General features: G+C 37.7%; 1 protein-coding gene across 10 annotated transcripts in view; it reads left to right on the forward strand.

Annotated features, from left to right (window-relative positions):
• The window catches only part of KIF13B (kinesin family member 13B), a 353,402-nt gene that overhangs the window by 153,156 nt on the left and 172,646 nt on the right, over positions 1–27,600 (forward strand). For all 10 annotated transcript variants that reach the window (XR_010318524.1, XR_010318525.1, XR_010318526.1 and 7 more), the window contains 3 exons: positions 3,874–4,086; positions 13,799–13,909; positions 19,034–19,168. Coding sequence is in view for 7 of the 10 variants with exons in the window: in XM_064271888.1 (XP_064127958.1) it covers positions 3,874–4,086; positions 13,799–13,909; positions 19,034–19,168 (459 nt within the window). In the remaining 3 variants the exon portion in view is untranslated. The remainder of the gene's footprint in view (positions 1–3,873; positions 4,087–13,798; positions 13,910–19,033; positions 19,169–27,600) is intronic.

The following is a 27,600-nucleotide window of genomic DNA, read 5'->3' on the forward strand; positions in this document are numbered from 1 at the left end:
GTCTGATCACAGCCAGTGTTTCCCATGGGGAAAGTCCTTGCCCCCAGCTGATTTATTGCCTGCACTTCATGGCATCTGTCGGCCTCAGCCCTAGCCTTTTCTAGGACCATGCGCCTTTCTTCTGAGGTCAGGAGCACACCTAGCAGTACCTGACAATCTCCCCAATTAGGGTTATGAGTGCAGAAGATGGAGGCAAAAATATCCTGCATTCTCTTAAGGTCTTCCCAATACCTGGGGCAATGGTTTTTCCAGTTATAAAGATCACTTGTTGACAAAGGTTGGTGGACTCAGACCATGCCAGTGTCTCCTGCCGAGACTTGTCAGAGAGGATGCATGGCCCTGGGCTCAGCTGTGCTATGGCTGTCTTGACAATTGGCTACCTTTGTGTTACTTTTGTTCTCTCTAATGAATGAATTTGGGCACCCAAATGCTGTTCTGCTCTGTGTATGGGGCGATGAGCCCGATGCTGAGGCAGAAGGGCTAGGAGGGGTGAATATAGGGACTGAGAGGGTTTAGTGGTGGGAATCGTTGGTGGCACAGCCACTTCTCCAAGAACAGAAGCATAAGGGAGTGGTGATAATGGTGCCGACATGGCAGGCAAGGGCAACAAGGACTCTTCTTTGGGGTTAGAGGGGAGGACTGGCAGTTATGATCTGCCAGCCCCTTCCTGGACTAGAATTTTACATTTCTTCTCTAATCCCTTGTTCCAATACAGAGTCATGAAAGCTTCCACATAATGCTTTTCATCCCACTTCCCCTGGCAACTACAGAAAAAGTCTAACTGAAGGATGGTCTTTTAATTTAGGGACCCATTCTTTGACCATTCTTCTCTATATGCCAGTTTACTTTGTGGCCAGGTAGTGTTGCAAAGGGAAAAAATTTTCTTCTTTATCATGGGGCTTGGCCCAAAATATTTCCAGTTCGTAAGGATGCATCCCAAGGGGCTGCAACTGGGGATCCCTTGAATGTCCCCCATCCTCTGGATACACACACACCTTACACACTCACACAACCTAATTCAGTGCACCAGTCTAATAACTGATACCTGGATTCTTAAAACCCTGATGATGTAGTGGTTAAGAGTTTGGCTGTTAACCAAAGGGTCAGCAGTTAGAATCCACCAGGCACTCCTTGGAATCCCTATGGGGAGGTTCTACTCTGTCCTATAGGGTCACTATGACTTGGAATCGACTCGTTGGCAATGGGTTTGGTTTTGGACACCCTGGTGGCATAGTGGTTAAGTGCTATGGTGGCTAACCAAAAGGCCGGCAGTTCCAGTCCACCAGGTGCTCCTTGGAAACTCTATAGGGCAGTTCTACTCTGTCATATAAGGTCACTATGAGTCAGAATCGACTTGACAACAGTGGGTGTGGTTTGGTTTTAGAGCCTTTCACACCCTCGATGGCCAATTCTTTCCACTTCTTGGAACTCCCCTAAGGCCTTACCTAGGAATTACCCCATTATTTACCAAATAAACCCAGATACCTAGAGCCTTTAATCCCCTCAATGGTTAATTCTTCCTGCTTGTTGGGACTCTTCTAAGGCCCTGTCTAGGACTTAACTCTGCTACTTACCTAATAGCCGAGGTGTGTTTCATGTCTCCAGTGGAGTCACCATTGGGTCTGAGGTGGATCGGCTTCCAGGGCTGCTCCATGATCTCCAGGAAAAATCTGGTGGTGCCAGATGTTGGGGCCAGTCTATAGTCTGATCTGCCTCTGGAACCAAGCAGATGACTCCTGGCTGGCTCGAGAGAAACATTACTGGGGGGAAACCCCAGGTTCTGCTTGGCATGACTTGTCTCAGCCAATAAATGAGAGACCGAGGTGGAAGAGTAGAAAGGTGCTTTTATTTCATTGCTCAAGGAAAGGAAACAGTCGGGGCTGCCACCACCAAGACTGCTCAGCAAGGGTGAGGGGAAAGGTTACTTTTAACGGGTTTACAAGTAGAAAGTTCATACAAGTTATATCAGCAACATTCTTAATCGTACTACACAGGCACAATGCAGTTTATATGTAACTTCATGCATCATATGTTCAGAAAATGGTGATTCAACTCCACCCATAGGCAGGGAGGTTACTATGCATGAGGTACTTAATGAGCCAAAACGTTATCCTGAATGTCAACATGACGCCTAAACCAGTTTTTGCCAATTTCCTCTAGTTTTGGGGCAGCAGTTAAGGAGAAGGGAACCAGGATTTTAATGTAAAGTTAAGGAGCATGCCAAGCAAAGGAACCAGGATTCTAATGTAAAGCTATGGGGCATGCAAGCAAGCTACTTAAGGCAGTGGAATTTTCTGCAGCCTGGGGACCTCTGTCTTAGTGTGGTGATTTCTCTTAAGGCTTCTGTAAGCCTACTTTTATAACTCTGAGCTATGTCTAGTTCTTTTTAATGTTTGCAAGTGAAGGTTTTTTTTTTACTTTCAATTTGTTGCAATTTAATTCCAAAAACCATTTCAGTGTACATATCACTTTTACTACAATGAAGATAAGGAGTACTTTTTCCAGTGCTCTTGTCTGAACTTTAACAGTGATTGTTTAGACCAGAAAACCTGTTTTAGTTTTTTAAGTACTGTGAGAGGGAATAAAATGAAGTACAGATAGTATCTGACTTAAGATGGGATTCCATTCCGATGACTCCATCATAAGTTGGATCTGACAGAAGTTGAATACCTCATTTTTTCCATTATTGCCTTTTATTATCATTAAATCCAATGTTCATTTGTCTTTGGGGGTAGGAAACATTACATACAAACTTACAGATATATTTTAATACATATATACATATAAAAAAAAAACAAAAATCATAAAAATTTACTCCAAAGATGAAGAAGAGTTGGATGATGACGACATTTTGTCAGTTGCAGTAATAACTCCACTTTTGGAAAGTTCTGGATCATCTGGATTATCCTTGCGGATGGGGGTGGTGTTTCCACTCAGAAAATTAGAGTTGTCTGTATGTCTCTTTTCTTTTGTTCTTCGTATTTTTCACGGTAACATCTCACTGCTTCCCGAATTTGCCTATCGACTTTAGCAAAACGATCAGTTTTCAGTCCATATTTTCAAGCAACTGAAGTCCCTGATATAGCTTAGAAAACTATAAAGTTTTGAACAGTCAGTCCTAAAATTGAGCATCTGCAAGTGAACATCTGAGAATGGTAACATCAGCAAATTACGCGCTGCAACGTTGTATGTAGTACCTATTACTAATGATATGATATATGGGGAGAAAATGAATGGTCCTAAGTGTGTTTTGTCATAACTTGAATATGTCATAAGTTGGGGACTGTCTGTATCTTCAGCATATCTTTTGTTTTATAAGACTATAAATGTATCTTAGGCTTTAAAAATTTGCAAGGTGCTTGATACTTTTTAACAGCAGCACCTTCTGTGCCATTAATTAGATTTCATAGACCCCAAGTATATAAGTGTATGGAAGAGATTATAGGTAATTACTCCTCTATCAGATATTAAACAATATCATGATGTTCAATTCCCCTAACAAAGGTTTTGTAGGCACTTAAGATATCGTCCTTTTTTATTCTGAGTAGCCTGCTGATTTCTGGTACCATGTTGCCTATTAAAAGAGGGAAAATTGATTTAGAATTAATTTTATTAAACTGAAAAAAAATGTAGGCTTACTTTTATTTACCTGTCCTTTCTCAAAAACTCAAAACTCCCTTTTTTAGAAAAGTAGCTTGGCATAGAACAAACAACACAGGACTGGGAGTGAGTGTACCTCCCCTTTTTAGTCCTACATTTGTCCTTAAATGTGAATTTGAGTTGGGAAGCTGTTTTACCATTTCTGAGTTAAATTTTCTCGTATTAGGTTTTCTTCCTACTCTAAAATGCTACTCAATTTTTTTTACCCTATAGGACAGTCTTGGGGGTAACAGCAAGACAGCCATGGTAGCAACTGTGAGCCCAGCAGCTGATAACTATGATGAAACGCTTTCAACTCTACGGTATGCTGATCGAGCCAAGAACATTGTTAACCATGCTGTAGTGAATGAGGATCCTAATGCACGTATTATCCGGGATCTTCGGGAAGAAGTAGAAAAACTCCGAGAACAACTAACCAAAGCAGAGGTATAAGACACAGCTGAGCAATGAATTATGATTCTGGAAAAATCTAGTAAAACTAGAACTTTTCCTTAGCTTCAGGTGATAATGAATATTCCACTTAGACTTTTTGAATTTCCCATAATAAGTGAAATTTGAGAGAGTAAAGGAAGATAGATGGGTTGTCATATTTGAAATTTGGAGAGTTTTTACAGTTGTTAAAAGATTGAACAGGAGGAAAGAATAAAGGAAATAGAAAATTTTTGTCCACAGTATAGGCAGCAGACAAGAGAGAAGAGGTATCATGGACAGAACTGTGTTCCCCAAAAATATGTGTCACCTTGGTTAGGCCATGATTCCCAGTATTGTGTGGTTGTCCTCCATTTTGTGATTATGATTTTATGTTAAAGAGGATTAGGGGGCAGTGCAACCCTTTACCCAGGTCACATCCCTGATCCAGTGTAAAGGGAATTTCCCTGGAGTGTGGCCTTCATCACATTTTACCTCTCAAGAGATAAAAAGGAGAGGGAAGCAAACAGAAAGTGGGGACCTCATACCACCAAGAAAGCAGTGCCAGTAGCAGAGCATGTCCTTTGGACCCAGGGTTCCTGTATGGAGAAGCTCCTAGTCCAGGGGAAGATTGATGACAAGGACCTTCCTCCAGAGCTGACGGAGAGAGAAAGCCTTCCCCTGGAGCTGATGCCCTGCCTACTAGTCTGTGAGAAAATAAATTTCTCTTTGTTAAAGGCATCCACTTGTATTTCTGTTATAGCAGCACTAGATAACTAAGACATAGTTATAATAAAATCGAGAAGAGAATGAGAGAGAAACTTGAAACGAAGTGTATACAATTTAGTTTTAGTACAGAAAGTAGTGTAGCGTGGACATGGAATAATTGGCACAGGAATCAAACAGATTTTTATTTTATTTCTGATTTGTTAATCTGTAGAAGTTAGAAAGGAAAGCTTAAGGAGGACTCAGAAACCTTATTATTTCAGCTTTTTCATGTTGTGCGTTAATTACCATTTTGAAAAAAACATTACAGTAGAAGTACCTGTCTATTTAGTAGTACTGTTTTTAAGCTCTCTTCTGTATATTCTGTAATGTCTAAATGCCCATCATCTTGCCAAAAGTGGAATAAATACCGGATTTGGGATTCCTGCTTTAATTAGCATTTCTACTCCCACAGTGATCCAGAACTATAGGACTCATTTCTGGGACTGCGACCATAGCCTTTTCTTTCTCTTAATCTTTTTTCTGGTAGTAGGTCCTCCTCAATATATGGTCAAGAAAATTATAGACAAGACAGTCAAGACAGTTACCTTGATTATGTTACCAAGGTTCTTTTGCTAAATATGAAATAATTTGTGAATGTATAAATCACTCAGATGTCCCTTTGAGAACTAAGGTACGCCTGACTCAGGTCATGGTATTTTCAATTGCCTCATATGCATGCAAAAGCTGGACAATGAATAAGGAAGACTGAAGAAGAATTGATGCCTTTGAATTATGGTGTTGGTGAAGAATATAGAATGTACCGTGCACTGCCAGAAGAGTGAACAGATTTGTCTTGGAAGTACAGCCAGAATGCTCCTTAGAAGTGAGGGCGGCAAGACTTAAATACTTCGGACATGTTATCAGGAGGGATGAATCCCTTGACAAGGACATCATGCTTGGTAAAGTAGAGGGTCAGTGAAAAAGAGGAAGACCCTCGAAGAGATGGATTGACACAGTGGTTGCAGCAATGGGCTCAAACACAGCAATGATGGTGAGGATGGTGTAGGACTGGACAGTGTTTTGTTCTATTATACACGGGGTCGCTATGAGCTATGAGTTGGAGCTGACTCAGTGGTACCTAACAACAACAACATAGATGACTCACTTACTCAGCAGATACGTATAAAGCATACTTTCCATATGCCAGACACTTGGCTACATATAGTTTAATAATTATAAGAGTTAACCTTAAACATTTACAGTTTAAAAGAAATGTCTTGCATAAAATAAAGCAAAAGTTCAATATAGAAATATTCAACCCTATATAAAAAAGTAGAGAAAATAATGTGATGAACATTCATGAAGAACTCATTACTCAAGCTTCAACAATTATCAATATTCAGTGAACTCTTGTTTGTTCTATACCTCTCTACTCCACTTCCATGGAATCTCTCACCCCCAACCCTGGATTATTTTCAAGCAAATATCAAATACCAGACATCTTCAGATGCCTAATTTTGAATACCGTTTTTTCTGGTCCCCAGGTGTAGTCAGCAGCCAGATCTTTTTGGTTGTTTGAGAAGTCTGTATTTCTATAGCAAATGAGTAAGGGCACAGGCTTAGAATCATAATTGTTCTTGTTGTTGAGTCAGCTCTGACTCATGACAACCTTATGTATACAGAATGAAATGTTGCCTGGTCCTGTGCCATGTTCGTGACCAGAGACCCAGCTTTAAATTCCAGCTCTACTTCTTAGTGTAGGCTGGTTTCTTATCTCCAGGAACCTCATTTGAGGATAATAATTGTACTTTTCTAACAGGTTAAGAAATACATGAGATAATATGCGCCTAAACCAAAATCTCTTGATCTGATTGGTTTAAAGTCAGGAAAGGTGTGTGTCAGGGTTGTCTTCTTTCACCATACCTATTTAATCTGTATGCTGAACAAATAATATGAGAAGCTGGACTATATGAAGAAGAACAGGGCTTCAGGATTGGAGGAGGACTCATTAACAACCTGCGTTATGCAGATGACACAACCTTGCTTACTGAAATTGAAGAGGACTTGAAGCCCTTACTAATGAAGATCAAAGACCACAGCCTTCAGTATAGATTACACCTCAACATAAACCCACAAAAACCAACCCACTGCCGTCGCGTTGATTCCGACTCATAGCAAAAAACAAAAATCCTCACAACTGGACCAATGAGCAACATCATGATAAATGGAGAAAAGATTGAAGTTGTCAAGGATTTCATTTTACTTGGATCCACAATCAACAGCCATGGCAGCAGCAGTCAGGAAATCAAAAGTTGCATTGCATTGGGCAGATCTGCTGCAAAGGACCTCTTCAAAGTGTTGAAGAGCAAATATGTCACCCTGAAGACTAAGGTGCGCCTGACCCAGGCCATGGTATTTGCAGTCACGTCATATGCATGTGAAAGCTGGACAGAGAATAAGGAAGACTGAAGAAGAGTTGACGCCTTTGAATTGTGGTGTTGGCGAAGAATGTTGAATATACCGTGGACTGCCAAAAGAACGAACAAATCTGTCTTGGAAGAAGTGCGGCCAGAATGCTCATTACAGGCAAGGATGGTGAGACTGCGTCTTACATACTTGGGACATGTTGTCAGCAGGGATCAGTCCCTGGAGAAGGATGTCATGCTTGGGAGAGTACAGGGTCAGCAGAAAAGAGAAAGACCCTCAACAAGGTGGATTGACACAGTGGCTGCGACAATGAGCTCAAGCATAACAATGACTGTAAGGATGGCGCAGGACTGGACAGTGTTTCATTCTGTCGTGCATAGGGTCGCTATGAGTCAGAACTGACTCGATGGCACCTAACAACAACAACAACAAACCCAAACCACCAAACCTGTTGCCATTGAGTTGACCTGTAGTGACCCGATAGGACAGAGTAGAACTTCTCCATAGGGTTTCCAAGGCTGTAATCTTTACAGTAGCCGATCAGTGGAGCTGCTGGTGGGTTCAAACCATCAACCTTTTGGTTAGCAGCTGAGCACTGTTAACCAGTGAGCCTCCAATGAAAATCAAACTCATAGCTAATTCCAACTCATAGTGACCCTATAAGACAAAGTAGAACTACCCTATAGGGTTTCCAAGGATGTAAATCTTTACAGAAGCAGACTGCCACATCTTTCTCCCGTGAAGCGGCTCGTGGGTTCAAACCGTTGACCTTTCGGTTAGCTGCAGAATACTTAACCTCTGTGCCAGCAGGACTCCTCACTGTGCCACCAGGGCTTCTTAAATAAAATACTTGATAAATGTTATGTTCTGGTTGTTATATTTTAATTATTTTTTTCCTTTTATCTCACTGATGGTGATAGAAATCACTGTAGTATTGAAGCCCAATAATCTTTTAATCCTTATGATTGACTGACGTTCTTTTTTCCTTTTGAAAAATTTTTTATTATGACATTGTTTGTTCAGAAGCAACTTTTAAAACTTGGATGAAAAAAGCCTTAGGAAGGATATGTGTCCTTCTTATTCCTAAATCATATTGGTCCTTATGTCTAACTTAGTTTATATGGGGTAATTTCAAAGGTGGGAAATAAGTATGTTTATCTTTACAGATTTTTTCTGTTTCTATAATGAAATAAGATATTTATATATGTTTTATAACTTGTTTTTCATAAACAACTTTCCATGTCGCTAAATCAGCATCTGCAAAGCTTTTTACACAGTTATACAGTACTTCATTTTATGGATATACATCAATAATTTATAAATTTTCTATTATTAAATATTTAGGTTGCTTTTTTTCTACTGTTTCAAACAAAAATTCTTGTATATGCAATTTTTGAAGCAAATTTTCAAGACATACTGTGTTCAGTGTAACTCATCAGTATACAAGATGTGCTATAACTTGGTAATTTGATATCCCGTTTGTTGAAATAAGCTTCTACCTATTTTATAAAGCTTTGTCCATGTTCTAAAACAAATATATGAAAACTCAAAGCCCAGTTTATGCCTTTGATTATCCTAATATTATAACATATTTATAGTAAATAATATAACAGCAATTATAAGTATGTTTTTGTAAATGTAATAATATTTAACTAAAAGTAAAGAGCAAGATGACCTTAAATGCGTTTCTTCTCCGACCAACTACAGCAGCAACCACCACCAAAACCTTAAATCAATAACTGAATGCTGGGGTGTCCTGTGGTGAATTATGAGTTGAATCCTTTATGGACATTAGTATAATATGTAGAAAAATAAAGTAATAAAAAGAACTACTTTTTATTTAAGCAGTTCATCTTTCTACTTTCTAACTGTAATCATTTTAGAATTGACATAGTATAAAACCACAATATTGCATATATTTAGAATGCAGCTTTCCTTGGTCATAGTCAGGATCTAGATTTTTGCCTTTAGCTTCCGTATATAAACAGTTGAGCTATTTGTTATCAATTTTTGCAAGTCATTTTAGTTTTAAAATATAATGAAAGTCTCGGAGATCCATTACAGGATCTCTTTGTAGAGAATGTGTGCTGTTATTTCTCTGATTCTTCCCTTTGTCTCTTTGGTGTCTTTATCTCACCAAAACAACTAAACATAAATACTCATTTCCTCATTCTCTAGTTTATTTTATGGATTTTGTTTTTTTCTTCGTGGAACAAGGCTTTTCTTTCTCCTTATTTTAGTTATGTTAAAAATTTATATGTATAGCTTGGTTTAAGAGCTCTTTCAGCAAATTATCTAATAACTTATGACAATGAAATTAAGTTGTTCCCACAGGCAGAATTATTATGCTACTGATATAAATTGCCATGTACTGTAACCAGTATTTATATAATTTTGAACTTGTGTTAAAATTATTTCATCCCCAAAGTGAAAATTTTGTTCTTCTATTTAAATCTACTTGTGTCCGAATTATTCAGTTTCAGAAGCACTGAAAATAGGCATTTAGAAGATTTGATGTTTCTTTGTCATTAATGGAAAAAAGATAAATTTTACAATGGAGAATATTTATATCTTTATTAATGAGCCTTATTTTTTACAGCAGTTTTAGGTATACAGAAATATTGAGCAGAGAGTACCGTGAGTTCCCACATGTCTACCCCCCATATACCCAGTTTCCCCTCTTATTAACATCTCGCATTGGTGTGTAATGAATGTATATATAACAGCTGATGAACCAATATTGATGTATTAATACTTGCTGATGTATGTAGTTTACATTAGGGTTTACTCAGTACTATTTTAAGGATTTTAACAAATCCGTAATGTTTTGTGTTCACCATTACATTATCATGCAGAATAGTTTCACTGCCCTAAATATCCCCCTGTATTGTACCTAATTCATCCCTCCACTGCCCGCCCCCCCATGAAACCCTGGCAAACACTGACCTTTTTATTATCTCTATAGTTATTTCTTTTTTAGAATATTACATGGTTCCAGTATGTAGCCTTTTCAGACTGGCTTCTTTCACTTAGCAGTATGCATTTATAGTTCCTCTATGTTTTTTCATGGATTGATAGCTTGTTTTTTTTTTTTAATCTCTGAATAATATTTCCTTGTATGAATGTCTCACAGTTTATTCACCCATTGAAGGACATCTTTGTTGCTTCCAGTTTTTGATAATCTTATATCTTTATTGAAATTAATTTCTGTATTATCTGGTTATGTAAAACTTTTAATGTTCTTGCCCTAGTTCATTCTGTTGCCAGGACTGAAGTTTCTTAGAGAGGTTATTTTTTGTTGCTTTTAGCACTGTCTACTCCATCACCCCCCGACCCAATTAAATTCCACAAGTGTTCCAAAAATGTAATATTTGCTTTTCACCATCTGTATACAGCTTGCTTTTCTAAGTACAGTGTAGCTTCCATTCTGATACCAAATAGTTTCAAAATACCATTTTCATTGTTTTTCTGCTCTTTACTACTACTGTATGACTTCATTGGCTGCTTTAAAATTTCTTGATAATGCAAATCAAAATTACAGTGAGGTTCCATCTCACTCCAACAAGCCAGCATTAATCCAAAAAACATGAAATAATAAATGTTGGAGAGGTTGTGGAGAGAATGGAACACTTATACACTGCTGGGGGGAATGTAAAATGGTACAACCACTTTGGAAATCGATTTGGCGCTTCCTTAAAAAGCTAGAAATAGAACTACCATACAATCCGGTAATCCATTCCTTGGAATATATCCTAGAGAAATAAGAGCCTTTACACGAACAGATATATGCATGCCCATGTTCATTGTAGCACTGTTTACAATAGCAGAAAGATGGAAACAACCAAGGTGCCCATCAATGGATGAATGGATAAATAAATTATGGTGTATTCACACAATGGAATACTACCTATCGATAAAGAACAGTGATGAATTTGTGAAACATTTGATAACATGGAGGAACCTGGAAGGCACTATGCTGAGTGAAAGTAGTCATTTGCAAAAGGACAAATATTGTATAAGACGACTATTACAAGAACTCGAGAAATAGTTTAAAAAGAGAAGAGAATATTCTTTGATGGTTACGAGAGGGGGGAGGGAGGGAGGGGGGCTTTCACTAATTAAGTAGTAGATAAGAACTATTTTAGGTGAAGGGAAAGACAACAGCCAATACAGGCGAGGTCAGCACAGTTGGACTAAACCAAAAGCAAATAAGATTCTGGAATAAACTGAATACTTCAAAGGCCAGTGTAGCAGGGGTAGAGGTTTGGGGACCATGGTTTCAGGGGACATCTAAGTCAATTGGCATAATAAAATCTGTTAAGAAAACATTCTGCATCCTACTTTGGAGAGTGGCATCTGGGGTCTTAAAAGCTAGCAAGCAGCCATCTAAGATGCATCAATTGATCTCAACCCATCTAGATCTAAGGAGAATGAAGAACACCAAGGACATGAGGTAATTCCAAGCCCAAGAGACATAAAGGGCCACATAAACCAGAGACTACATCAGCCTGAGACCAGAAGAACTAGATGGTGCCCGGCTACAACCAATGACTGCCCTGACAGGGAACACAACACAGAACCCCTGAGGGAGCAGGAGAGTAGTGGGATGCAGACCCCAAATTCTCGTAAAAAGACCAGACTGAATGGTCTGACAGATACTAGAAGGACCCTGGTGGTCATGGGCTCCAGAACTTCTATTAGCCCAAGACAGGAACCATTCCCAAAGGCAACTCTTCAGACAGGAATTGGACTGGACAATGGGATAGAAAAAGATGCTGGTGAAGAATGAGCTTCTTGGATCAAGTAGACACTTGAGACTATGTTGGCATCTCCTGTCTGGAGGGGAGATGATAGGGCAGAGGGGATCAGAAGCTGGCAGGGTGGACACGAAAAGGGAGAGTAGAGGGAAGGAGCGGGCTGTCTCATGAGGGGGAGAGCAATTAGGAATATATAGCAAGCTGTATATGAATTTTTGTATGAGAGACTGACTTGATTTGTAAACTTACACTTTAAAGCACATTAAAAAAAAAAAAAATTTCTCTATAACTTAGCCCTACCTTGTTTCCAGATATTGACCAGCACTTCTCCATGTTCCATTAGGGTATTGACCTATTAGTATACTTTGTGTCTTTCTCCATCTGAATTCTTTCTGTCCTAGGAAACATGTTTAAATCTCACATCCTTTATGAAGCTTTCCCCTGTCACTTGGTCCATACTAACCCACTAAAAAAACCCACTGCCATTGAGTCGATTTCGACTCATAACGACCCTATAGGACGGAGTAGAACTGCCCCATAGAGTTTCCAAGGAGCACCTGGCAGATTTGAACTGCTGACCTCTTGGTTAGCAGCCGTAGTACTTAACCACTACACCACCAGGGTTTCCTGGTCCATACTAATCATCTGTTTTTCAGATTTCTGATGCTTATAGTCCATGCCCAGATTAGGCACGTTTCATAAATGCTTGCAAAATAGCAGTTGTTGGATGTGATTATAATAATTAAAATCTGAATAACTTTTTAGCATAAACAAAATTGTTTTCATGTATACTGCATTATTCATTCTTATATCTAATTCAGTGCAATAAATTGTATTGTCTTCATTTTCCAGAAAAAAAAATTGAGATCCAGAGAAACTAGTAATTTTTTCCAGTCATCCTAATTTTAAAATTTCTTCAATTCCAAAATGATTCTTAACTGTAGTCGGTGTATTACTCTATTATTTTTTCTTCTTCATAACTGTGATATTTTGACTTTTTCTGTTGTTTGTTTTGGAGGAGATTATGCAGGAAGAGTGTTGCTTCTTTCTCGGTGGCCTTGGATGACTTTTCCCTCCCAGACCCCCTTTCCTTCTCTTTTCTTTAACTTCTTATATTTAACTGTATGTCTTCTGATGACAAAAATTATAGCTGTCAAGTTCTCATTAGTTTCTTTTGAAGTGCTACTGATCTTTACTGTTTCATGCCTACCTGCAAGTATATTACCTAAATGGAATAAAAGTTTTGATGATATAAACAAATTCAAATCGCTCACTTGTACTTAAGTGAATTTCTCCTCGTATTCTGTTTGCAACATTAGCTTTTATTTTTGCCTGTTGAATTTTATCCTGTTCTATAGTAATAATTTAAATTCGTCAGCATTCTTTGGTATTTTGTGTCTATCTTCCTGATATTAACAACACCATCCAATTTGGTGTCGTGCAAATTTAGGTTATATAGTTGAATACCTCAAGTCATCAGTAAAGACTACAGTGAACAATGTATAAGAGTCTAGACATATGAGCTATTGGGATTTTTAAAATAAGCTGTTAATAGCTTTATGTTTTTAGCTCCATAAGTAAAATCACTCCTTCATAATAGATTGGAGGAAAAGGAAAAACCGATGTCTTCTTTTCATGCTTAGGTTGGATAGCTTGAAATTAATCTAGATGCTGTGAATCAATGCCAATCCATTTTTTTATCTTAGGTAGATCAAAGACCTCAATGTGCTGTAGAGCTGATATAAGGCAGATTGTGACTTATGTCCTTTTAGATTTAGTTAATTCTTTTTTTTAGGGTATCGTACAGATATTTCATGATGTAAATATTTTGCCTGTAGGCAATGAAGTCTCCAGAGTTAAAAGAACGACTGGAAGAATCAGAGAAGCTAATTCAGGAAATGACGGTGACCTGGGAGGAGAAATTAAGGAAAACTGAGGAGATTGCACAGGTTTGTGTTCCCTGACTTGAGAGAGACAAAACTCGTGGTAGTTTGCACAGTGGGGCTCAGATGATGCTTCTGGTTCCTTTTTGAATTTTAGTTCTGTAGATGGTAAATCTAGCACCAATAGGAATCTAGATTCAAGAGGAAGTCCCTGGGTGGTACAAATGGTTAACTGGTTTGAACCCACCCAGAGGTGCCTTGGAAGACAGGCCTGCTTCTGAAAGTTCACAGCCTTGAAAGGCCTATGGAGCAGTTCTACTCTGTACACATGAGGTTGCCGTGAGTTAGAATTGATTCCATGGCAACTGACAACAACAACAGATCCAAGAGAGTCTGCTTTACAAAATTAATTTGAAGAATAAAGAAAGCATGAGTATGCTTACAACTGATTGTTCATTTGTAAGAAATAATTAACTTTTTAGTGTCAGAGTAATCTTTAAAACATTTTCTTAATGAAAGAACCACTTTGTGGCCTCTGGCTCTGAACAACCAGTTCTATTAATTGCTTTACAGGAATCTACCCAAACTACAAAATTATCAGTAGTAAATACTAGGATGTGAGCTTTCTTGCTTCCATATGACAACTCAGTAAGAGTTTATCCTTATTGCTGACAAAGCAGTTCCATGCATATTAATCTCATTTGATGCTTTTCATTTCAGTCTTTTCAGTTAAGGATATTTTGTAATGTATCAATACATTGACTTTCTGAGAAATACATTCTGCTTACCATGGCCCACCAGGCCCAGAATGATCTTGGCCTGTCTGTTTTCCCATCTCATCTCATAACATAAAACAGTATTTTATTTAATCTTCTCAAAAGCCCTATGAGATAAAAAAAAGACAATTAATGCTCAATTCAATTCTTCAGTTACTTGAAATCATCTCTCTGCCTCCTCCCCTTCCTTTTCAAAGTTAAAAATCCCTAGTGATTTCAGCTATTTCTTGCAACAGAGAATATATAGGATCTGTTCCGACAATTCTGTTATAAGTTTGTTCTGACGTTAAGTTGAATACCTCATGTCATGATTGAATTGTGTCCCCCAGAAATGTGTATTGACTTGGTTCGGCCATGATTCTGAGGATTGCGTGGTTGTCCTCTATTTTGTGATTTTAATTTTATGTTAAAGAGGATTAAGGTGGGGTTGTAACACCACCCTTGCCTAGGTCACATCCGTTAGTGGCCTGTACCACCTTTTATCTCTCAAGAGATAAAAAGGAAAGGGAAGCAAATAGAGAGAGAGACCTCATACCACCAAGAAAGGGCGTCCTTTGGGCTGGGGGTTCCTGTGCGGAGAAGCTCCTAGTCCAGGGGGAGATTGACAAGAAAGACCTTCTTCCAGAGCCAACAGTGAGAGAAAGCCTTCCCCTGGAGCTGACACCCAGAATTTGGTCTTCTAGCCTACTAGACTGTGAGAAAATAAATTTCTCTTTGTTAAAGCTATCCACTTGTGGTATTTCTGTTGTAGCAGCACTAGATGACTAAGACACCTCATTTTTTTTTTTTTTTTAGTTTCCATTATTATTGCCTTTTATTATCAGTATCTTTATAAATCATAACATTGAACATCTGAGAATGACAATATCAGCAAATTATGTTACAAAATTGTAGTACATATTACCAATGATGAGAAGTATGAAAAAAAATAAAATAAAACAGACTGTCATAAGTGCTGTTTATTGTAACTTGAATATGTCTTAAGTTGGGGACTACCTGTACATCTTTTGTCACCCAGTAGATTCCATCTTTAAATGTTCTGTTTTGAATAAAATTTAAGATGTTGTAGGACACTTTTCTTAGTACTTAGCATAATCTGGATGTTATATTTATAGCAGTACATGCTAGGATTTAATTTGATTTTTTTAAAAAAACTTACTATAGAATTTTTCAAATATAGATAAAAGTAAGAGAAGAGTATAATAAAACCACATGTAGCTATCACCCAGTTTCATTAAATATTAACATATGGCCAGTCTTATTTTATCTGTATCACACACTAGATTATTTTAAAGCAAATTCTATACTAATTTATACCCTACGTTTTTCACTTAGTATTATTTCATGAGCATTTCCCCCATGTCATTTGTAAAGAAATGTTACTTCTCATTATGGGAATAATTCTTCAATTATTTACCAAAAATCCCTATGTAAAAAAAACCAATGTCTCAGAAGGAACCACAGAAAGTATATAAGAATTGCTGTCTTCATTTTGTAAGCATGGTTTCTGTATCAAGGATAGTATGTTCTTGGAATTGAGTGCTGAAAATTCTTAACATCTCCTATTAAACTGCTCAAAATTTCTGAAAGAATCCTATAATTCTTTTTGTTAGAAGAGAGACTTGATTCACGTTCCCAGGACCAAAATATCCGTTTTACTTCTTTTGTAATAGTGTATTTGTAGGAAATATGTAGACTGAGTTGCAGTGCCCGTATAAATCAGGATGGTATGCCTAGAAATAGCAAAATTCTGAGGCTTTATTTTAATTATACTGCAAACATACTGGGTAAATAAGTTGGGTAGAAATTATTTAGCTGAGTAATCCGTTGTCTTTCCCCAGAATCAAAGGCGTTTTGTGCCTGTGACTCATAACTACTTGCTGGTTATAGTCAGAGACACCTGGCATTGCCCTGATCACACAACTTCATCATAGAGCATCGGGTTGTAGGATTCATATGTTATATTCATAACATTTCTATATTATACGAGTTAAGAGACAGGTAGGCATAAAGGATTGTATTCTTAGGAAAATAGTTCTTCAATGCATATATGCAAGTTTTGTTTTGGTGAATTCACACTACTTCCTTGAGTGCTCACTCGGTATTATGTACTGTGCTATGTGCTTGGAATATAATATAGCATAGGATCCATGTCCTCAAAGAGCTTACAGTCTGGTGTGGGAGAAAAGGTTAAGTAAACAGATGATTACGCCAAGTATGATAACATGTATGCTCCAGATAGAAGGAACAGGTGTAAAATCCCTCAAGCTAAAGAGAGTATTCTTGACAATTTAAGAGACATGGAAGATGTTCAATATGACTGCAGTACAGGGTTTGAAAGTAGGAATGACAAGAAACAAAGATGGAGAGGAGAGTAAATGGGCCACATTGAAATGTCTTGTGAACTTTGTTAAAAGAGGTTGGCCTTTATCCTGGCTGTGGAGTCACTGAATATATCAAGCAAGAAACTGTCTTAAAAGCTTTGCTTTTCGGAAAGATCAGTTGAGTAACATGCATTCACATTTGCTCATATATTCAGAATTAAATGAGAAATATGGATTTAAGTTGTTAGATATTTTCAAGAATGAAACTTGAGACCTCGAGTTTGGTTACTATTTGTAATGTGCATTATTTTTCAAAATAAAAAGTTATAAAGAAATAAAACTACTTCATATTTGGAAAGAAGAGAAAAAATGTGATCATTTGCAATACTATATCCTAAGATAACATATTAAAACATAGAATTATTTATATGAACAGACATTTTACCAAAGAAGATATTCAGGTGGATAACACACACGAGGAAATGCTCACAATCACTACCATGAGAAATGCAAATCAGAACTACAATGAGATACTATCTCACCCTGACATTATTGGTACTGAAAAAAAAAAAAAAACAGAAAATAACGAAGGTTGGAGAGGTTTCAAGGAGATTGGAACTCTTATGCACTGCTGGTAGAAATGCAAAATGGTGCAACGACTGTGGAAAATGATACGGCACCTCCTTAAAAAGCTGGAAATACTGTACGATCCAGCAATCCCACTCCTAGGAATATATCCTAGAGAACTAAGAGCCATCACACAAATAGACATACGCACACCCATGTTCACTGCAACATTATTCATAATAGCAAAAAGATGGAAGCAATCTAAGTGCCCATCAGTAGATGAATGGATAAACAAATTGTGTTACATACACACAGTGGAATGCTAGACAATGATAAAGAACGATAATGAACCTGTGAAATAAGTAATCACAAAAGGCAGATACTGTATGACACAACTATTATAAAAACCCAAGAAAACTTTTACACACATAAAAAAAAAATCTTTGATGGTTACGAGGGAGGGAATGGGTGGGGATGGAATTCACTAATTAGCTAGTAGACAAGTGTTAGCTTTGGTGAAGGAAAAGACAGCACACACACAATATAGGGGATGCCAGCACAGATTGATAAAGGCAAAGTCATAGAAGCTTCCTAGACACATTCAAATACCTTGAGGGACCGACTTACTGGGGCTGAAGGGTGGGGACCATGGTCTCAGGGGACATCTAGGTCAGTTGGCATGACATAGCTCGTAAAGAAGATGTTCTACATTCTTACTTTGGTGAGTAGCATCTGGGGTCTTAAAAACTTGTGAGCAGCCATCTAAGATACATCTGTTTGTCCCATCATGTTTGGAGCAAAGGAGGATGGAGAAAACCAAAGACACAAGGAAAATATTCCAAAGTACTAATGGACTACATGAACCATGGCGTCAATCAGCCTGAAGCCAGAAGTGGATGGTTCCTAGCTACCACCACCAGTGGCTCTGACAGGGATCACAATAGAGGGTCCTGGACAGAACAGGAGAGCAATGAAGAACAAAATTCAAATTCACAAAAAAAGACCAGACTTGTTGGTCTGATAGAGACTGGAGGAACCCTCAAGACTATGGACCACGGATACCCTGCCAACTCAGAACTGAAGTCATTCCCGAAGTCCACCAGTCAGCCAAAGATCAGACAGGCTTATAAAACAAATAAGGACATATGTGAGAAATGTGCTTCTTAGCTCAGTCAAGTAAGAGAGACCAAATGGGCAACACCTGCTCAAAAGCAAAGGTGAGAAGGCAGAAAGGGACAAGAAAACTAGACAAATAGACACGGAGAACCCAGGTTGGAAAAGAAAGGGGGGAGAGTGCTGATACATTGTGGGAATTGCAACCAATGTCACAAAAACAATTTGTGTATAAATTTTTGAATGAAAACTAATTTATGCTGTAAACTCACCTAAAACACAATAAAATTGAAAAAATAGAATTATTAAATAATTATTCTAATGTAAGATCTTTTATATCTTTCAACATATAGTTGGGGCATTAATACTTTTTTTTTAATATATATATATATATTTTAATATGTTTACAGGAGCGACAGAAACAGCTTGAAAGCCTGGGAATATCTCTTCAGTCTTCTGGAATCAAAGTTGGGGATGATAAATGTTTCCTTGTTAATCTGAATGCTGATCCTGCCCTTAATGAACTTCTGGTTTACTATTTAAAGGTGAAGTAATATGCTTTGCTATTAGTTTCCTGCTGTGAAATAGAATAATACTTCGCGGTGTTTTTTTTTTTTTAAACTTGAGGAGCCATATTTATTCACAAAAGAGAGTTAGCAAATTGTCTTCATTTGAATAAGCTAGTGTGTAGGAAATCTTGGGTTTCTGAGCTATGTTTCTTTTTTAAATAGTTGAGTAGTGTGTTGAAGCCTAAAAAAAAAAAAACAAACAGCCTAATGATGTATAAATTGATATTCTGATAGTTCCAAAAAGTTCATTAGCTTAACTACCATTATTAAATGTGATTTATATAAGGGAAATAGGTAACTTCAAAGCTTAAAGGATGACTTTTAAAAACTAAATGATTTATTTATTCAGTAAACTAAAGCTTTTGTGGCTTATAGGAAATATATCTTTTTTTAGTTAATAATTTATTTTTGTTGTTTTGGAAAATGTACACAGCAAAACATATACCAGTTCAACAGTTTCTCCATGTACAATTCACTGACATTGATTACATTCTTCAATGTGTGCAACCATTCTTAACCTCCTTTTCACAATTATTTCTCCACCATTAATATGAACTCACTGTCCCCTGAATTTATGCAACATATCTTTTTGTGAGGGGTTTCTTAGCTCACAAGAGGAAATTGTTAGAGAAAGTAAAGTTCTTAGAACCACCTGATATGAAATTTGTTTTTGCAGTGACTCTTAGGGAAAAAAATATGGATTATCATCATATAAAAAAAGGAGGGAGTATAGGTCACGTAGAGACTGAGAGGGTCAGGATATGGAGCAGAATAAAATAAATACAGATATACTTTTAAATATGTAAACCATGGGCCATATCAGGAAGACAAGAGACAACTTTAGAAAGAGCATGAAATCTGAGTCCTTACATAAATTATGAGAAATGCTCCAAAATTGCCTTTGACAAGCCTAGAGCATACACTAGTTATATAATGGACTATAATGGCCCTAAAATTGGGTTAATAAATATTCACCCAGTACCTAGTGCCATCGAGTTGATTCTGCCTCATAGTGACCCTACAGGACAGAGTAGAACTGCTTCATAGAGTTTCCAAGGAGGGCCTGGTGGATTCAAACTGCCGACCTTTTCGTTAGCAGCTGTACCTCTTAACCGCTGCACCGCCAGGGTTTCCAAGGGGACGTGGAAAAAAAAAAAGGGGACGTAGGAAGGTAAAAATAATAAGCTGATAAAATTGAAACCAGCTTTAAGATTACAAAATTGTGTGATTTCATTTCTGAAAAAACTGAAGAATTCAGAACATATTAGTTAGTTTCCTAGTTTTTATCAAAGATAGCCGAAATAACTGCTTTGTGTTATTTTGATAAGCCCCATTATTAATAATTAAGTTTGTTATACTGTGAGTTAAATCATGTCTTTGATACATACCATGACGTGTGCATGTCTCAGGTTCTGTGGAATAGTGCCAGGAACACTGGATTGGGAGGTAGGTGACCTGTGTTCCTGGGCCAGTATTACTACTTAACAGATGTTTGATCTTGGTCAAGTCTGTTGCCCTCTCCAACGCACAGATTCTTCCTCTATAAATGGTAGTTTGTCTGCTATCTTACAGGGTTCCTGTGAAGATTAAATGAAATTGGTTATATAGAAGTACTTTATAAACAAAATACAGTTGTGTGTTGCTTACTATGCGTTCTATTAAGTTCTTTGAAATAGGATGTTATCTGATTTGGACATTGCGGGGACACCACATTGCAGGTAGTCCCTAGGTTACAAACATGTGCCTTATGGACTTTTTGTACCTAAGAATGTACTGCCACAAAGTCTATTACATTAAAAATTTGAGTTAAATACAGGTGGCAGCACAATGGCTTTATACACAAGAGATGTGATGTAACACATGTCGCGAGTGGGAAACTGTTGTGTTTGCTATGTCTGGTTAAGTCCACTATGTCCTGTTTTCCGATTGAGATTTCTGAACTCTGTTATAATCTTATGGTTCCACAGATGTGTATGTGGTCTTATGTTGCCTGAACAGACATTATATGCCGCATGACTATGAAAATTTCACATACCTCTGTCTTATTTGATACTCAATGTGGTAACTTATATTTGTATTATCCTTGTCTCTCTAAAAAAAAAAAATGATGTATTATAATATCACTTGCTGTACTTCAGAATAATATCGGAAACCTTTTGTGTTAGAGCATCAGCTGTAGGCATCTGTATTTTAGGAGAGGTGCGATATTAGAATACGACTCAAATATTTTGCCCTTTTTATTTTTCAGAAGTATGATTTTTTTTTCTTCCTGAAGTAACATAGTTCAAATGCGAACACAAACACACACACACAAGAAAAAACCCTGAGTCATATCTGTTTCTTAACTTAAAAATTAAACAAAGGAACTTTTTAAAGACTTTTGGAGAGTAGTCAAAATATTTCTGGTCATCTTGTGTGGAGGTGTTTGGATTCTGTTTCAGACTGTGTGGTCAACCCTGTTTTGGCAGAGTTGGAAGCAGTGTTGATTTCTTGACTGCCTAAGCTAACCGCATGACAAGAATATATTCATGACAAAGCACATTCAAAAGGATGATCTCAGTCTAAAAACAGTTTTTGCTTCAGTAAAATGATGCGATGATGTGGGATGGAGGAATTTGGAGGCAGAGCTTTTTAAAAATTTCTTTGCCTTCAGATTCTCAAGTCTATTAAATGGTAGGCAGATGACTTAACATCTCTGGATGCCCTTAACGACCCCATCTGTAAATTCAGGGCACTGGATTAAAGTGTCTCAGAAGTTCTCCTTAGCTCCAGATTATATGGTTCTATTATTCTTTCGGAAAAGAATCTTCCGTTTTCTTACTCTGTCTAGAACTGGCAGGGGCAGGGTATGGTGGCCAAGCCATTAAGAGACTATAACTCATAAAATAATTTTATGTATATTTGTATATAAAGACAGCCTTTGCTTTGCATGGTTTTGATATGCACAAATTTCAGTTAGTAGGGCATATTATCTGTGAGTAATTGTGTAAAGTACCAACTTTGTTGCTAAATCTTCAGTCCACAACTTGCTACAGAAGTACCAGAAGTACATTATGATCACTGACCAGTCATACTATTTCTTTCAAAATCTATCAGTGATTAGTTTTTTATCTGTTATTCAGGTCAGCCATAGACAAATTACAGTAAACCTGTGAAAGCCAGAACCTGTGTAAGGCAGAAACGTGTCAGAGAAAGAAAACTCAATACTTTCCACTAAAAGGAGTGATAGAAAAGTGGTGAAACTGCACCCAGTCAAAGGCGGAAAACTTTCATGACCTGGAAAAACAAGGCAGTCTTGTAGAGTTCTGTCATGGATTGAATTTCGTCTCCCCCCACCAAAATGTGTGTATCAATTTGGCTGGGCCATGATTCCCAGTATTGTGTGATTGTCCTCCATTTTGTGATTGTAATTTTATGTTAAAGAGGATTAGGGTGGAATTGTAACACCCTTACTAAGGTCACATCCCTGATCCAGTGTAAAGGGAGTTTCCCTGGGGTGTGGCCTGCACCACCTTTTATCTTACAAGAGATAGAAGGACACGGAAGCAAGCAGAGAGTGGGGGTCCTTATACCACCAAGAAAGCAGTGCTGGGAGCAGAGCGAGTCCCTTGGACCTGGGGTCCCTGTGCAGAGAAGCTCCTAGTCCAGGGGAAGATTGATGAGAAGGGCAACAGAGAGAAAAAGCCTTCCCCTGGAGCTGACAGCCTGAATTTGCAGTTTTAGCCTACTTTAGTGTGGTATTTCTGTTATAGCAGCACTAGATAACTAAAACAAATTCTCTCACAGGTTTCACTGTGTGTTGTTGTACTGTCTCCCAGTGATAAACCCATATGACATTGTATAGGTAATAGAGTGATTTGGCCAACAAAAGTGAAACTACAGCAAAGAAACAAAAAGTGATAATACTGGAAGTCAAATTTGAATAAAGCATATATGGAGTTCTGGTGGCACAGTGGTTAAGCACATGGCTGCTAACTGAAAGGTCAGTGGTTCGAACCCACCATCCTCTCCCTGGGAGAGAGATGTAGCAGTCTGTTTCCATAAAGATTTACATACAGTCCTGGAAACCCTATGGGGCAGTTCTGTTTTGCCCTGCGAGGTTGCTATGAGTTGGAATTGACTTGACAGCAATGGGTTTGGTTTTGGTTTTACATATGGGAGTTAGGGTTAAGTAACTATTCATGAGATTCTAGATATGCAGCTAGAGGAATTTAGTGAAGTTGAACTTACCGACATAAATAAGGAAAGTGATTATGATGAAAAGGATGAAGATATTTCAAAGGAACTTATACTGGAAAAACTTTATATTAGAGTAACTCTGGGAGATACTTCACAACATTGAAAGCAGAAAGGATGAAATGGTAGAAACTTATAAAGGAGCATGACAATTTGCCAAGACATGGAAAAGATGCTTACTCTATGTTGTAAGTTAAAAAAAAAAAAAAGTGTTGAAAAGAAGAAGGCAACCCATGAACCCATTGCTGTCAAGTCAATTTTGACTAACAGCAACCATATAGGACAAAGTAGAACTGCCCCATAAGGTTTCCAAGGCTGTAAATCTTTACAGAAGCTGACTGCTACATCTTTCACCCACGGAGGAGCAGCTGGTGGGTTCAAACCACCAAACTTTCAGCTAGCAGCCAAACGCTTTACCATTGTACCACCAGGGCTTCTCAGAAAAAGGCAAGCATTGTTAAATTATTTTTGATAGTTTTTTTATTACAAAGAAAAAAAAACCCTTTAAGTCTCAATTTTCTAGTGTTCTGAATTACAGTGTACTAAATAACTGTTGGAAAACCCTGGTGCCATAGTGGTGAAGTGCTATGGCTGCTAACCAAGAGTTTGGCAGTTCGAATCCGCCAGGCGCTCCTTGGAAACTCTGTGGGGCAGTTCTGCTGTGTCCTGTAGCGTCGCTATGAGTCGGAATCAACTCGACGGCAATGGGTTTGGTTTCTTTTTTGAATAACTATTACTTTTACTAAGTTTTCATTTCTTAATGTTTTGACAGACATTTTTAGAGGCCACATAATAATTGTAATTTTTCCCACTGATTATGAAGACAGTTTTGCATGGTTTCAGCTTTCTCAGTCATTTTTGCTGTCCCATACTCTCATGCAAAGTGAGGACTTCCTCTAGTTCTGAGGTGGTCCTGGAAATTTATACTATCAAGAGCTTACTTTGCCTTAAAAACATTATGCTAATAATGTACTTTTGTAAAAAAAATAAAAATAGATAAGAAAAAGAATGGGGAATTAGCCCCAAATTCCAACACCTAGAGATGTCTACCATTTATATTTTTATCTGTATCCTCTGGATCTATTTCTATATGTATATAGATTTATATCGATACTTTGTTTTTTTTCTTACACAAGTGGTATCACAGCATGATTGATTCTGATGGCCCCTTTGGCTTATCCACCAAATCCTTCAGGAGCACTCTCTGGCTCTTGCGGTTCCGGGTCTGTTCTTTGCACAGATGAGCTCCTAATGGCTAGGCGAGCAGGGGTGGTTCTGAAGGATTTTGGGAACACTGTACATGTACATACTTCGTAAGGATGTGTGCTGGTGATTTAGCAGCAGCATCAAAGCACATGTCTATCCTGTGGCGTAACTCTCACTAAAGGTAAATTACCTTTTGAGTTGTCGCCGGTATTCACGGTCACTGACTGAGGCAGATACAAGTGGCAGGGCAGCAGCCATTCGGTGATTACGGAGCAGGACTTAACTGCGGCTCCGTAGACGTTCTTCAGCGGTGCATATGGTATAGTATTTGAATTTTTTTAAAAGACATAAAGATACCTTTCCTTTTTTAACCTCCATTTCTAAAATATTATCTTCAGAGTTTTAGTTCTGTTATTATTTAGATATATAAAAAGTAACAAATACTTTTCTAGTTTTTGTGCCTGGTACTTGCCCCTTTTCCTTTAGAAACTGGGTGTCTGAGAATACTGATATACAGAGGAATTACTTAGGCTGCACTAACATGTTAAGAAAGACTAGCCCGTGAATTATGTGACTAGTGAGTATGTCCTGTCTCTTTCCACCTCCCCTCCCTTCCTTTCTCTCTCTGACTCTCTTTTTAAGGACTTAGTTGATTGAAGAGAGGTTCTCGAAAGAACTACATAAATGATTTATAAAGGAGGTGAGGCACAGTAAATCCTAGAATAGTTAACTAATCATCTGCATTAAAATGAAATCTAAATGGATGAAGAAAGATGAAAAAATCATTTCTAGCCTTTGATTATTTCTGAGGTTTTTTAATATAGTATCTTATATTTGGGAGTTTTCCCCTAAAATGAATATATTTTTGATCATTATACCCATCTATCAGATAAAGAGGCTGAGAAGCTCTCTCTGATTAACTCTGTCTTATTTTGATTACCTTGTACCATCATAGCATGTAGGAACTCATTAGATAATCTTCTGCCAACCTATGATAATGTTCCTTTTTTTAAATCTCTTTTTGGTATTTTTATTGAAGTCTTAGAGCACAATAGGAAGAACTTATCGAAAGCTTATTGACTAACTTGTTCAAACATCAAACAGTAAGGCTTTAGCAGAGTTGAGCTTTTGGAACTCGATAGTTGAGGTTCTACTCAATTCGTATCCAAATCACAGTAGATAATAGCTTCAAATGTGGAAGATCTAAATTGTTGTTTATAGTGTAATCTCTGTGAATTGAAACTGTGTCCATCTCTTATGTCTCTAACACTGGCTCAGTGCCCAGCCTGGAACAGGTATTCACTGTAATGTTTGTTGAACATATGAAATTTTTCTTCTAGAACTTGAACTAGACCTTTCCATGTTTGAGTTTATGTTTTGTGTCCCTGATAAATTGTAACTCAGTCTATCAACAGATGTTTAGCACCCATCATGTATCATATACTATGCTGGTTGCCGTAGAAGATGCAAGAGTACGGTATAGGTTGCTGTCTAAGGGAAAAAAAAATTATGAAATACTGCATTAAGATGCTGACTCTTAAGTTTAAGCAGAGTTCAGAGAAGGGAGAAATCAATGATGGCTAAGGGTCAGAGAAAGCTTCCTATAGAAGATGAAGTTCCTAGAGAGGTCTTGAAAGATGCTTTGAATTTAGATGAAGGAAAGAGAGCATTTCAGGAAAAGCGAACAATAACAGGGGCAAAGATGTGGAAATGAAGTTGTATGTAATCTACAAATATAATAGTAGAAGTTTGTTCTACACTCAAATTTCAGTCTAGGGTATAGCTCAAGGGTTTTCTCCACCCCATCCTCCAAGGGTAAAAGGATTCCAAAGGTACAATTAGGAGTCAGTGCTGAAATTTCTTATGGGAGAAAGAAAGGGATTATACAAGTGCTTTTGGACAAGTACTTTTGGGATTTTTTTCTTCTTCTTTAGGTGATCTTGGGGCTTTCTCTTTGAGCTCTTTTTCCCTCCCTCTTCAAACTTTCCTCTGCCTTACTGTTGGTGTTGTGAGATGGAGACCAGGATGTTCTCCATGTAAAGAAACTTTGGGGATTGGTCAGGAAGCCTCAGCTAATAGTGAGGAGTAGGTATTTGCCTGGAATGTCCTTTGTGTTATGTATATTCCTTGAGGATCAAACAGGATACAATGGGACAATTCTGGATCCCAGCTCTTTTCTTCCATGGAAACACCGCTGCAGTATAGTTAAGAAGAGGTAGAGATGTTTGAAGGCAGAAGAGAAAAAAATCCCAGAAAAGGGGAAATAAAAATATAAGAGAGGACGAGCCCTTTTTTATGGGATTGAGATCTCAGAAGAGGTGGGAAGAATTGGAACCCAGAATGTAATTCTGCAAAGAAGAGGAGAGAATCAGTTTCCTTTAAATCTGAAGGAAATGCTACGGAAATGATTGTTTCTTTTTCTTTTACGTTTGTTTAATGCCTACAACGTACCAGTCCTTTTTTAAGTGCTTACAATACAGTGACAACAAGACAGGCTAGTTCTTTGCTCTTATGGAATTTCCCTTGTAGTTGTAGAGATGAACCCTAAACTTACAAACAGTGTTGTATAAGGGATTAAAATAGAGGAGTATGACAGTGATTGGGTGTCTGTTTCGAATTGTGAGTTCAGTAAACCCCTCTCTGTGGATGTGACGTTAAAGCTGGGATATAAATGATAAGAAACTACCCATACCAATATAAAAATTAAGGGAAGAACACTTCAGATAGAGGAACAGCCAGTAAAAGGCACTGGGATGGAAATACAGTCAATGTGTGCAAAGAACAAATAAAAGGCCGATGTGGCTGGAGCATGATCCACAAGGGAGAGAGTATTAGGAGCTAAGATAAGAGCAGTAGGTAGGAGCTAGATCAAAGAGAGTTTTATAAGCCTTGGTAAGAACTTGAACTTTATTAGAAGTTCAAAGGGAAGCTGCTAGGGAGATTTAAATAGCAGAATCACATGCTTT

This window comes from Loxodonta africana, chromosome 19, assembly GCF_030014295.1.
Source record: "Loxodonta africana isolate mLoxAfr1 chromosome 19, mLoxAfr1.hap2, whole genome shotgun sequence".
Taxonomy (NCBI): Eukaryota; Metazoa; Chordata; class Mammalia; order Proboscidea; family Elephantidae; genus Loxodonta; species Loxodonta africana.